The sequence below is a fragment of the Denticeps clupeoides genome, chromosome 2, assembly GCF_900700375.1.
Source record: "Denticeps clupeoides chromosome 2, fDenClu1.1, whole genome shotgun sequence".
Taxonomy (NCBI): Eukaryota; Metazoa; Chordata; class Actinopteri; order Clupeiformes; family Denticipitidae; genus Denticeps; species Denticeps clupeoides.
Window position 1 is genome coordinate 38,327,181 of NC_041708.1, and position 14,397 is coordinate 38,341,577.

At 45.0% G+C, this 14,397-nt stretch overlaps 2 protein-coding genes across 2 annotated transcripts; one reads left to right on the plus strand and one right to left on the minus strand.

Moving 5' to 3' along the window:
* Positions 1 to 116: 116 nt before the first annotated feature.
* Positions 117 to 3,332, minus strand: LOC114774925 (patched domain-containing protein 3-like). Its single transcript, XM_028966433.1, has 4 exons — positions 2,605 to 3,332; positions 2,178 to 2,305; positions 1,908 to 2,053; positions 117 to 1,816 (listed from the first exon to the last, which is right to left on the minus strand). The coding sequence occupies exons 1-4, from the start codon at positions 3,298 to 3,300 to the stop codon at positions 117 to 119; spliced, it is 2,670 nt and encodes an 889-aa protein (XP_028822266.1). The 5' UTR covers positions 3,301 to 3,332.
* Positions 2,600 to 13,572, plus strand: LOC114784756 (highly reducing polyketide synthase SAT13-like). Its single transcript, XM_028970405.1, is given in 8 exon segments — positions 2,600 to 2,797; positions 5,755 to 5,860; positions 5,946 to 6,099; positions 6,209 to 6,369; positions 6,461 to 6,667; positions 7,179 to 7,360; positions 7,446 to 8,480; positions 8,482 to 13,572. Coding segments are annotated over 7 exon segments (6,300 nt in total). The 5' UTR covers positions 2,600 to 2,797; positions 5,755 to 5,814; the 3' UTR covers positions 12,997 to 13,572.
* Positions 13,573 to 14,397: the final 825 nt, after the last annotated feature.

Genomic DNA, 14,397 nt, shown 5'->3' on the forward strand with positions numbered 1-14,397 from the left:
ATCTCGCTTGTGTGATCATAATGAATGCAAATGTATAATGATAAATATTTATTTGTACACAAAAGAAACCTTCACATATAATACATAACAGTAACATTCTTCATCTTACAAGCAGTTTAAGGACAGTCAGGATTGAGCTGTAGGTGGAATTTATAATTCAGAGCAGACACTTGTGTGCTGGGCTGTGTTGATTGCCCGACAGTGGGCTGCATCTGTAGATTGTTCTGTTGTTTCTCCTGCTCATCTTCAACATGGTTCTTAGCACAAGCACCAAAGAAGGTGAGGAACACGGGGATGAACACGATGCCATGAGCCGCCCCAAACAAAATGACCAAGAACATGATCTTGAAAAAGGTCCTGAAAATATAACTTGGAGCTGCCGCCAGCACCACAACCCCTGCGATGGTGGACAAAGCTCCCTGCATTACAGGGTACCCCAGGCGGTAGAGGGCTTCTATGGCCTTCTCATTCGCTGTTTTCTCCTGGCTTGACACAAACGCATAGGAAATGTGGGCAGAAAAGTCCACAGAGAACCCAATGCAGATGATTAGGTTGATCATGGAAATGGAGTCCAGGTTAACGTCCCAGAACGCCATGAATCCCGCCACTCCTACGATCACTGACGCGATGGCAAACGTCACCCACAGGGAACAGAGAGGATTCGGGATCAATAGAAGAGAAATGACCAGCATGGTCAGAGTAGCAACCACGATGTTCTGGATGGTATTGGTAACTATGACAGCATACTGGTCATAATAAATAAACGCGGGGTGATACACCATCAGCTCCACGGCCAACTCTGAGTGACAGCTGAGAGCCGTCTGTCGCATGAAGTTCAGCATGTTCTTCTCATCGAGCGCAGTGCTGACGTTGACTGTCTGAATGAACATCCGAGAGGCCAGAATGGTTCCACCTGAGATGTTAACGTCCGGACTAAACCCTGACACTTGGAGGAAAGGCGGCAAGTTTTGGAGGAACACGCGCTCATCTGTAAGATTCAAACTAGCTGTGTTTCCGTAAGCGACATATGCACGAAGCCAAGATATAATCGCGCCGTTCTGAACCATTTCAGATTTTTCAAACTCATTGATGCAGCTGGTAAGATTATGGCGTGCAATTTCATTCCAATACTGAAAGTTTTTATCTGTTATAATCAACATGACATTTGGACCGTACTCTGAGAAGTACTTGTCTTCATTGTCGTAATAGCTGCTAACGTATGATCCATCTGTAGCTAAATTTTTCAGATCAATGCCTTCCTTTATCTGCAAACAACCATATATGCTCGCAGCCAGATATCCTGCATACAACAAAACCACAAATGCCTTCGTCAAGTTATTCATCAAAAATGGACCATAAACCTTTTTAAAGAAGTAATTACAGGGTATTTCTTCTTCTGTTCCCGTGTCAGGGTCATAAGCTCCCCCTACATTACAACTGCTGCATTTGGATTGTTCTCTGGGAGCGTCGTGGATACTAGAGATGACTTCTTCTGGCGATGGAACCACCGAGCAGGTCAGCCAGTGTCTGTTGGCCTCCTCCCGCTTCCCGTTCAGTGCCAGGAAGGCGCCGAAGAAGGTGATGTTGTAAAAGTAGCAGAAGAGCAGAGCCGTGCCGGTGTACGTACAGAAAGACTGCACTGAGCGGAACGGTGTCAGGAGGCCGATGTAGAAGGCCAGGACGTCAGTCAGAGTCGTTATGGTGATGGAGACCGCGGCGTCTTTGTATGTGTCGGCCATGCGTTCTTCAACTTCATTTTTGACTTTCGTCTTCTGCCAGCAGGAGATCATGATGAACATGTCGTCCACACCAATTCCTGGGGATGTTCACAGTACAGTCAGGAACGTTCTGGTGAATCTGGTGATGTACAGCAATTCTGAAAGCAATGAAATATTAAGAAATACTACCAAGAATCAGAAAAGGGGATGTTGCCACAGTCATTGAAAATGGCATTCCACAGAGCAGAAGTAAGCCAAAACTGGACAGCACCGCCAGGCCGGCTGAGAGGACACCAAAGACGGCCACCCAGACCTTGGTCCTCACACAGTCCATTCTGAGTAAATAAAGAACAAGAACATGGTTAGAAATAAATCACAAACTAAAGATCTGTTCCCTCAGAAATATTCACTTCCGGCTATATATGAAATTCATGATATCCACCAGACGTTTTTACATACCGTAAACATGATATAATGGAGATGGTAATTGCCAAAAAATAGGTAATGGAAAAGAATGGAATCACACTCTTTGAGCTGCTCTTAAATTCTTCTTCTCTTGATATGGACGTGAAGTAGGACACTAACACCTGCAACATAAAAAATGATGCAGTAAAAAAACAGTACGCTTTCCCCAGCTCTGTTTGGTAGCTAATATTAAAACGAGTTGGTGATGTTCATTTAAACACCAAATGTCTACATAGAGGCTTTAAGGAATATTAAAAAAACACTTTTTTAGATCCTTTTCCGTCAGAAATTGTACTGTCGAGTTCCCGCCTCAGTTGTGAACTGAACGGGGCGGAGCTACCGAGCAAGTGAAATGGCCAATCAGACGGCCGGAAACCGCGTCCGCTGCCATGGCAACCCGCGCCTTTTCTGGAGGCCTCACCGTCTCAGGGGCGGCAGGTTCCTGTGAAAAAGTGCGGATAAACGCGTCCAGCCAGGCGGCGCTTTCGCTCTCGTTCTCTCGGACGAAGTAGAAGAGCCGGACGGCCTGGGCGCTGTCCAGCTGGCGCCCGTCGGCTCCGAGCGTGACCCCGCCGATGGCCTGTCCCAGGAAGACGCCGTCGTTGGTGGGGAAGGTGACGTATTTGGTCGCGACTTCGCTCGCGTTGTAGTTGAACGCTTGTAAAGCGGCGTTTGGCGCGCATGCGCCGTGCGTCCTCTCGCACAGGCTGCTGAAGTTGGACCTGCTGTCCTCGGTGCGGATGCTCCTCACTTGCGCGTCCAGGTCGAGGAGCTGCTGGAAGGCGCCGGGCTGTAGCAGGTCGGGCGGCCCGGTGACGATGAGAGCCGCGAACGCGCCCTCCGTGTCGAGGCGCAGGGTGGAGAAGTTCTCTCCGCGCCGGAACAGGCGCCGCACCTCCTCCCGCTCCGCTTTGGCGGCGCCGTCCACCGGCGTGAAGTCGCGCTCCACGTCCGACGTCTCCAGCGCGCCGAGGAAGTAGAACCCGGCGCCCAGGCCGCCGGACAGCAGCAGCGGCAGGAGCAGGAACGGCCAGCGGTGTCTCCCCACGGCGCGGCCCAGTCGGCCGAACGCCGCGGACACCGGCTTCTCCACGCAGTCGGTGTGACAGCGCGCCATCGTCCCCAGGCGGGCCGCAGGCGTCCAGGGGGTTTATAGTCGCCAGATGGAGATGCGTCGTCCTGGTGGCACATTAACGAGCTGCCAGTTAATTATTATATATATATACGGGAATTATATGCAGCACTTCCTTCTACTGTACTGAGGGACTGTCCCTTATTTTTCTGCTGTATGGGTCAACTTGTCGGTCAGGTGGCTGATTGTTGGAGGTCACACTTTTCTGAGGAGCAGACCATGTGACTGAAACCATGATAGAATCCTACCTAATTCTGAGCAGATCCTTCCAGCACGTCCCAAAACGTTGGGAAGGAGTGATACAGAGAGGGACGCCCCTCCAGGCGTAGAGTGAGCCTACAAGTGGTGTCAGTGCAGGGTTGGTTGGATTTGTCCAAGAAGAGAAAAAGTCCTACAGTTGTAGAGAAGTCCAAAGTGTAGTATAGAGCATCTGTCCATGTTTGGAGGTACTGGACAGTGCAGATTTTCGTCCAGGTTCATGGTCTACATAACATGTGAATTATGATGCTACTGGTCCATTTGAAGATCCCTGAAGCTGTAGTTGTTACGGTGGTGGTGGCTGTGGGACCCTCTGGTTCATTTCATGCTAAATTATCGGTTAGCAGTTGCCAGGAACCAAAGCGTCCCCCTGCTTCTGCCAGCTTGCCTTTTGTGCCATGTCTTCTCCAGGGAAAGGACAGGCATCCTCGAAATGTGATTTCGCTGTTTTATTGAATCAGACAACTGTGCATCACTCAGCTCTGGTCACCCAATACCCTTGTAACTCACAGTTTATGGAAACCGAATGGGAATTGCTGGTGTCTTCTCCTTGTAAGTGGATAAAAGCGTCTGCCAAGTACAGTAAAAAGTAAAGTAAAGTACCCTGTTGCTGATTCACCACGTTTCCTTCCTTTGCCAACTTTTGGTAGGTCCCGGCCACTGTATTCCTTAGGAGATTTCCCCCTTTTTTGCTTACAACACCATAAGGCCGTATTGATACCATAGCCATACTGATCACAATAGACTCTTCCATATCTAACAATTTTATATTTACATATAAAACCACGACTATCGCCGCCTTCCTCAGCTCCGTTTTCAACCCAGCACGTTTTTCATCCCAACCTGCAAAGCCGGTTCTCTGTAGTTTTTTGGGACGTTCTCCCTCTATCATGATGCTCCACTGAACCAATAAAAGATTTATCATAACTTTATGTCCTGGAGAAATTAAATAAAAGCCCGTCCACACTGAAATCTTATTTTGCTGCATAGACACGCAGTGATCCACACATACACACATTGTCTCTCACACTGTCCTGTTTTCTCATGTTTCGCAATGTACATGGTAGGGCGGGGTTTTGCACGTGTTCGGTTGGGTTGGGGGAGGTGAACGCCACCAGAATGCAATTTTTTACATTGATTTATTACTAGCAGGAATATGCATGTACAAGAAATAAAACCCAGCCGGACGTGTTCAGGGAAAAGAGGAGATCTGGTCACCCGAACTTAACGGTGCCATTCTAACTCTACACAACTTATCAACTTAAAATCATTACACACTAAATATTGCAAACAATTGTTTACGCACCCCAAGATGCATCAGACTCAAATTGAACAAACTGATTAACAACTGTGGTGGGCGTGGCCAGAAGGGGTGGCAAATACACATGTATTTGTGATACATATTTTGAGCAACAAAATTAAGCACATTGCATTTTAATTTTACAAGATCACAATGATCTTCTAATTTCTAACTACAATAAAAATAAAATACACTTAAATTATTAATTATTTTCCTAAGCCACAGAAAGCCATAGTGTAAGGATGAAAGAGCCGCAAGCTAAAATCCTTATGTTTTTTCATTGCTGGGCAAGTTTATGCCTCATTAAAATGTATGTCAAAATACTGTTCTGATGTTAATATAGTCTCTATTATTATTTTAACTTATTATTATTATTATGTTAATCTGCACTGGAAAATTGCACCTAAAAGTTAAGTTCCACAATGTCTCATTGCTACAATTATTGTAGTGTGAAAGAATTTAGAAATTAATATTGAATCTATTACACAACAATGCGATTAATCGCAATCAATAACAGCCACTCAGCACTAGTATATTTATTAAAAGAAAAACAGTTGGGTTCTGAGTTATTCATTTAATGTATTTAGAGACCTCGTAGTGAATTAAACGAGGGATTTCTACCATGGACATTTTAAAGCATGCATGTAAGTCGCTCTGGATAAGAGTAAATGTAAAATGATGCCACGAGACACATGCAGTGGATCCCTGAGAAGTGAACCCGGCCATGTGATATATTGCAGTTTCATTACAGGGAAATTCTAAACATTAACAAGCATGGAAAGTTAATGTTTTTATTGTTTCTTATCAACTGTTATAAGGTTAATATTTAGCTTTTTAACATGAGATTAAGAATAAGTATAAAAAGTGTCTCTGTATTGCAGATGTGATGCTCTCTGGAAGTTCACTTCCACTGATGATACGTTCTGACTGGTCTTGCCAGTATGGACGCCATTGCTGTGGTGGGAATTGGATGCAATTTTCCTGGAGGTGAGTGAATTTCACATTCAAACACAGCAATTGAGAGAACATTTGTGACGATTAGCAATGTTTTTTTTTTATAAATAATTTGCAGGAGAGGGACTGGACAATTTCTGGAAAGTCCTGGTTCAAGGGAAGAACTGCGCAGTAGAAATCCCAGAGGAGCGATTTGACTCTTCCTACTGGTACGATTCAGATGAAACCAAACCTGGCAAATCAAGGACTTCAAAAGCATGCCTTATTGACGGGTAAAGCATTTTATTATCAAGAATATTTAACTAATATTATATAGAAAAATAAGCTGCTTTTTACAATATTTAGCTACGCTTTAAAACTATTTCTTTTTCTATGAAACAGATTGAATGAATTTGATCAGAGGTTTTTTGGAATCACTGATGCTGAAGCAGAGCAGATGGATCCCCAGCATAAGCTCTTGCTGGAGTGTTCCTTCAGAGCCCTGGAAAATGCTGGAATGCCCATGGAAAAGGCCAGCGGGACAAGGACAGGGGTGTTCCTGGGTAATCCTACACCACCCTACCAAAGAGATTTGCAAATCTTATATGATATGTGCAAAATTCATATAAAAATCCATATGAATCCCCTTTACAGGACTTATGAACCGAGACTTTGAATCTAGTGCATCAAACCTCCACCAGAATTCTATTGATCACTTGACCGGTACTGGTGCTGTCATGAGCATAGCGGCCAATCGTATCTCCTACACCTTCAATCTCACCGGTCCCTCCTTTGCAATTGACTCTGCCTGCTCGTCCTCCCTTGTAGCGCTTCACTTGGCCTGTCAGGCCATCAGACAAGGTACGTTTTCACAGCTGGTTAAGGCATGATTACAGTGTAAAATTATGTAAATTATTTGTAGACATTAGGAAGGAACATACTGCGGGGAACATATAAAAGCATTTCCACACACACCAGATGCAACATGAACTTGGGACTAAATATCTGTGTGGTCATAAAATAGTCATGTGTTTGAAGGAAGCGCAGGGACTGGACTCTGGCCAATAGGAAAAGGTCATATGATCTGATGAGGGGACCAAAATGTTATGGGTGCATCTGAGTAAGAAAGGAATAACATCCATCATGCATACTGTACCAGATTATAATCTGATCTTGATTCAGAACAATCAGGCTTTAATTTTAAACTGCATACATTTACTTTATGCTTCCAAGTACTAAACTAAAAGGGTTAATGTGAATGTGTGATTATTAGTGATTTACTGTGTTGTACAATTTTTTCAGAACCAGTCATGAGAATCACCACTCTAGGCTTTGGTGCATGATCTGATCATGTTAATTTTTCCACTTTCAGGAGACTGTGAGATGGCTCTGTGTGGGGGTGTCTCCTGCATGTTCCATGCACCAATCTTTGTGGCTCTCAGCAAAGCCAAAATGATATCTCCTGATGGAACTAGCAAACCGTTCTCTAGCGATGCAGATGGATATGGGCGAGGAGAAGGCTGTGGAATGGTTCTTTTAAAGCCTTTAAATAAAGTAAGATTTTTATTACATTACATATGTCAGTAATCAATTGTGATTATCGTAATGTTTTTAATAAACCTATTTGTGTGCTTTATAGGCATTAGAAGACTTTGACAACATTTGGGGCATTATTAGCAAAACAGCAGTAAACCAAGATGGCCACACCATCACTCCAATGACAAAGCCTTCACAGATACAGCAGGAAGAACTTCTCAGAAGTGTGTACTCTACAGAGTCTGAGTGTAACCATGTCCAGTACATGGAGGCTCATGGGACTGGAACACCTGTTGGGGATCCTATAGAAGCAGGTAGCATCTCCAACATTATTGCTAAAGTCAGGCCTTTCGGATCAGAGCCACTGTGCATAGGCTCTGTAAAAGGTAACATTGGACACACTGAGTCCGCAGCAGGAGTGGCGGGACTCATAAAGGTTCTCCTAATGATGAAACATGAAGCCATTGTCCCGTCTCTGTTCTACTCTGAGAGTAACACTAGCATTGATGTTAAATCACTACGTCTAAAGATTCCTACTAAAGTGGAGAAATGGCCAAATGCTGGTGGTGCCACATTGGTTGCAGGCATCAATAACTTTGGCTTTGGAGGGACAAACGCTCATGCTCTTGTTACTCAACATGTACGCACACATGCTTCCTTACCAATAGTTAGGAAATCACAGGAGTATTTTGTACTTTCTGCCGCCTCTGAAAAATCTCTTACCATGATGATTGAGGATACAGCCAGTAAGCTGCTGCGTGCTGAGAGCACAGATAATTTACAAACTCTGGCGTACACGTCCACATGTAGGAGAAGCCATCTCAAACACAAGTACAAAAGAGCGTTTAGAACATCGTCACTGACTGATCTGAAACATCAGCTCACGTCCGCGTTTAATAAAAGAATTGTGCCTGCGCTGCCAGACCCCAGGTTAGTGTTGGTGTTTTGTGGTAACGGGGTCACTTACAGAGGCATGTGCAGGCAGCTGCTGAAGGAGGAGCCAGTCTTCAGAGAGAAAGTCAAAGAGGTTGAGAGGCTCTTCCAGAAATACACAAGGTTTAACATGGTGGACACCTTGGAAAATGATGCTGAGCAGAATGAGGATTTTTCCAAACCCGACATTATTCAGCCGCTCCTTTTTTGCCATTCAGGTTGCTCTTGCAGAACTTTTAAAGCATTGGGGTATTAGACCAGACACTGTTCTTGGACACTCGGTTGGAGAAGTGGCTGCAGCCCATTGCTCAGGTCTGCTGACCCTTGAGGATGCAGTGAAGGTGATCCATTACCGTAGTGCTTTGCAGAGCAGAGTTACGGGAGGTAAAATGCTGGTGGTTGGAAACATCGTGGTATCTGAGGTCTTGAAGCTTCTCCAGGCTTACACAGGGAAGGTCTGCCTAGCTGCATACAATAGTCCTCAATCCTGCACTTTATCAGGTGATGCAGATGCTATTCAAAGCTTCCACCAAAAGCTGAGCAGCTCATACAAAGGGAAGAATCTGTTTCTTCATGTCCTGGATGTTGCTGCTGCGTACCATAGCCATCTGATGGATCCAATTCTTTTAGAAATAGAAAAGAATATAGGACATCTACAGAAAAACAGCTTGGAGGTTGATTTAATCTCAACTGTGACGGGTAAGATTGCTTCTCAGGATGATTTCTGCACTGGCACATACTGGTCCAGGAATATCCGTGAACCAGTTGCATTTGAGATGGCGCTGAAGTCAGCAGCAACCCAAGACAGGAAGAACATGATCTTTGTAGAGATAGGTCCAAGAAGAGCTTTGCAGAGAAACATCCTGGAGACGTTAGGGAAGGACACTGTGGTGCTGTCCTCAGTACAGCCAGACAAGGATCATGAGACAATGCTTGATATCATCTGCAGACTCTTTGAGTGTGGGGTATCAATAGACTGGACCAAGCTTTATAACGGCTGTTATAGCCTCCCTGCAGCTCTACCAATCTACCACTTTGACAGAGTCAAGAAACCAATTCACCCTGAAAAAGCCTTGAAGGGTTTTGAAGGCTTTCGTGGCTTTCTTACTCAGATGGACAAGGACGGAACTGAATTTACTTGTGATTTGTCATCTGATTCGCTCTCATACCTGCATGAACACAAAAACAACAATGTTGCCCTCATTCCTGGTGCCTTTCATGTTGAACTCGGCCTAACATCAGTCATGGCTCATGCAAAGCCGAAAGTTCCTCTTAGCTCTCTCCAGCTCAGCATTCATTTTGAAAGACCGTTTATTTTGAACCAGAACACTTTGTCTCTGAAAGTCACCCTGGATCCAACCGAGCCTGATACAGCATTTAAAATTCATTCAAACACAGCCACTTTTGCTTCTGGACATGTTGCACATCACAAAGTAAGATTGATTGAAGAACCAAGTATTTCTCTTGATTTGGTTCTGAAGAGATGCCCTGCCGTAATGACTTCTGATGAACTCTACAGAAATCTAAGTCTGGGAGGCTTTCAGTATGGTTCAGTTTTCAGAAACACAGGAGATGTTTACTATGGGCCAGAATACAGAGAGGTTCTCTCTTTTGTTACAGTCCCAGAAGAAATACTTCCTCAGTTGCATGACTACTGCATTCACCCAGTGCTTCTCGATTATGTCATGCAACTTGTGCCAGTTACGGGTGCAAAGAACTTTCTGGCAAGACCTGGATTTCCTGTTTCAGTTGGTGGTCTGACTGTGTTTGACTCCTTAGAGGAGGAAATGGCGATTTACCTGAAATCCACTAATATGGGAACTGACCACATTGAGGTCTTTGGCTGTTTCACAAACAAAGCTGGAAGAGTTTTAGCTGAAATCAAGAATGTGGTTATTAAATATACAGGAAGTCTTGACCAAATACTGGAGGAGTACTTTTATCATAATGAGTTCAACGTCATCTCAGAAAGCATCACATCTGTTGCTGCCCAGACAGCCTTAGTCTTCTCTGACCAGACTGGGGTTTGCAAGGCCCTGCAGCAGCACCTGAACCCGGCATCTCGCTACATCTCCTTCACACATGCCAAAGATCTCATGTGCCATGGATTTCAAGGACTGTTGTCCAGACTGAACATTCCGGATGTGAAGAAACATTTCCAGGAAATTTTATTTGTCTGGGGTGACGCGGATCTAACCATGAATAAAGTGGATGACATCTTGGACAATGTGACAAGGACCTGTGAGATGTTTCGACAGATAGTTGTAGAACTGAAAGCGATTAATTTCCCCAAATCTATCAGAACAGTAACCTACCGTAGTGCAGATGACACCGTTGACCACATCAGTTCTGGGTTTGTGTTGTCAGGAATGACAAGGGCATGTGCAGCTGAAATATCCCATCTCTCCTTTCAATTGATCGACATTGGCTCTGTATCGACTGAGGATATTAGAGCCCTAGCAAACATTCTTAGCTCGTATCCCTGCAGGAAATACCCAGAACTTGTGGTGAATAATGGCCAGATTCAGAGCCCTTCTATTGTTCGCACACCAGTTCTGGTCAACAGTAGCACAGTGAGAAGTGTTCAGACTTCACAGGTTGAAAATTTCATCTTGCAGACTGCAGACCCTTACAAGATGACCAGCTTGTCTGCCTATTGTGACCATGAGAAGTTGCTTGTTCCTGACAAAAGCGTGGAAGTTCAGCTAGGAAAAATATGCGTCCATTCCTCAGACTACTTTCCTGTCAGTGTGTCTGACCTGAATTTCGGCCAGACGATGTACTGGAACGAACACACCAACCAGAACCACAAGCTTGTTGCTCTGGACTTCAGTGGTACGGTCACTGCCCTGGGGAAGGACGTGAGAAACCTGAAAGTGGGAGACCACATTGCTTCTTGTTACCCTGTAGCTGCTTCTTCTAAAGTTATCATTCCTGCAGCCGCTTGCTACAAAACAAAAAGGCTTCCGTACCTGAGGGACATTCCCTGTGTGTCATATTATGCACTTTCTTGGACAATTTTACAGGATAGTCTTCCAAAGGTCAAACAGCAGCAAAGGTTGTGCATCTTGTCCTCTGTCCCAGATTCAGGCTTGCTCAAGGTCTTGATGTTAACTGCAAATAAGTCTGGCTGGAATGCTGTTACCATCACTGACATACGTGGGACCCTCCAGAATGGACACAAAGCTGATGCTTTAGTTCTCCTGCCACCATTTGACCAACATGCTTTTAATGAAGCCTGCCAAGTCCCTGGTATCCTACATATTGTTGCTGTGTGTGAAAGGACATCATCCTTTGATTCACAACTTCTCAGGGCTGGAAATGATCGTGTCCGCATCCAGACTATTCCCATGTCCAGTGTTCCAGAAAAGGGATCACTAAGAGCACACAAGCCACAACTTTACAAATGGCTAAAGTCAATGCATCTTGACAGAAAAGCAGTAGGTCTGCCAAATGCTACATTTCAAAGGGGGGCTGGTGAAAGCATACATCTCTTGCCTGTGGGGGACTCCCAGTCATACTTTAGTAGTAGGACCCTTCACGTTGTGGTGCTGAAGAAGGACGACACTACGGGTGCCCAGTCAGATATCCCCTTGTCGTCCAAAGCGAAGAGTCTCTTTCAGAAGAATTCTGTGTACATTGTGTCAGGAGGGCTCACTGGGCTGGGCTTTGAGACAGTGAAGTTCATTGCTTACAGGGGGGGAAGCCACATTGTCATCCTTTCTAGGAGGAGCCCGAGCCCTGAGATGCAAAAAGAGATCTTGACTATAGAGAATCAAAGTGGGACTGTGGTTTCATCTTTGCAGTGTGACGTTTCAGATCCTCAACAGGTAGCACATGTCATGACAGTCGTTGGACAAAAGTTTCCCACTTGTTCAGTCAAGGGAGTCTTCCACAGTGCAGTGGTCCTTCATGATGGGCTGGTTGACGTTCTTGATAAGTCTCTGTATGAGAAGGTCCTGAAGCCAAAGGTGAATGGGGTTCTGAATCTGCACCATGCCACAATGCACTGTAGTTTAGACTACTTTGTGTGCTATTCTTCCATCTCCGCTTTTCTTGGAAATGCTTCTCAAACCAACTATGCTGCAGCCAACACCTTTTTGGACACATTCTGTCATTACAGAAGAAATCTTGGACTTCCTGCACAGTCCATCAACTGGGGTGCCTTAAATCTGGGCCTCCTGCTGAATAAAGAACATTTTCAGAAGTTTCTTGAGGCCCGAGGCATGCCAGTCATGGAAGTGTATGAAATTCACAGATCCCTAGAGGAGTGTCTTCTCCTGAACAAACCCCAGCAAGTTATTTGTAAGTTTAACTTTGCACAAATGAGTCACAATGTTCTTTCTCAAAACTCATCACTCACTATGCGCTTGTCTAACATTATTGTGGAGGGACTCATGAAGTCCAAATTCACTGATCAGATGGTCAAACCAACCGAGTCTCAGTTGACCACACCCCCTGAATACCTCAGGTCAGTGCTCAGCGAGCTTCTGAACATTGAAAGCGATGATCTGAATGAGGACACGTCCCTTACATCTCTGGGAATTGACTCCATGTTAGCAATGACTCTGCAAAACGTCATTTTCCAAGGGAGGGGTGTGAACATACCCCTTGTCAACCTGCTGGATCCCAACAGCACACTGTCGACTTTGGTGGCATTTTTAGGGAAATCAGTCAATGACGACAGTTACAGCAGTGATGAAATGTTTACCCGGTTTTAATTGTTTTAAAGTTTATGAAATGCTTTGCAGTTCCTTGGTGGTAGTAGCCTAGCCTATGAACCAGAAGACCCAGGTTCAAATCCCACTTACTACCATTGTGTTCCTGAGCAAGACACTTAACCCTGAGTGTCTCCAGGGGGGGGGGGGACTGTCCCTGTAACTACTGATTGTAAGTCACTCTGGATAAATGCTGTAAATGTAAATGTAAAGCCTTGAAATTTCATTGAATGAACCATGTACCAGTTCATTCTAATGTTGCTGGTGTTCTTTTTTTTTATATGGATGGTACAAAAGATGCTAAACTATTAATTAAATGAAAATGTGCCTTTAACTGATATTTAGTAATGAACATATTTCCTGTAATTGTAAATATTTTGTATATTTAACCTTTTTTTAACCCTCCATATATTAATATTTGAAGGTTTGAAAATATGAATGATTTAGAAACACTTAAGAAAGGTTCTATTTAACGGACAATTTATTTCTGTCATTGTTAAATGGTCTATTGATTCACAAGATGATGATTGCAATTTTCGGCTCATTTGCAGTGTCCTGATGGCATATTATAATTTTTGTTAGCATACTCATAAAAAATTTAATCTGATCATTCAAACCCTATAGTCTGCACCAAGTATGTTTATTACATTGCACCAAACATACCAAAACTCATTCATCACCCTACTTTTTGTGACCATAAGGTCACATCGGCAAGCTGACGGGGGAAGGAAGCACAGAGACGGGCCATTCTGGGAACAGGATTTATTAATGATAAATAAACAATGGCACGAAAACAGGGAAAAGGGGGAGAACTTAAACCGATTGCCAGAACTCAAAACACTTTACACCGAACAGTTGCAGGGTCCACTAAAGAGTTCACGAAAATGTTGGAGCCGCAGATGGGCGGAACCACAGCGCCTTATAACAGCGCCCTGATTGGGCACAGGTGAGTCCCCAGGTGCAGCCAACCCTGACAGAGCCCCCCTCCCAGGCCTCGTCCTCTCGCGGCACGTCCCTGCTGGCAGCGCAACCAGCTTCTCTTCCTGCATCAGGGAGGCAGTCCTGGAACCTCCGGCGAGCGTTCACTGCACCCAAGGCTGATGCCTTCTGGGCACGTGCAGCCCCTCCCGCTTTGGGGGAGCACCCCCCCTGGACATGTCCACTTCATCCCAGACTGGTGCAGTCGGGTCAGGAGCTTCCTCCCTGGGGTTTGGCTCTGCTGCTGGGTCGCCATCTGGTGGACATAAAGAGGGGAAGTGGGGGCAACATACGGACCACACACACACACACAGACAGGCAGACAGAAGAGAGGGTCATCTGGCTCCCTCTCTGGGCTCTCCGGGACTTCCCAAGCTGGCACAGCCAGAATCACGGAGGCATGACCCTCTCACCGCCTGCCAGTGC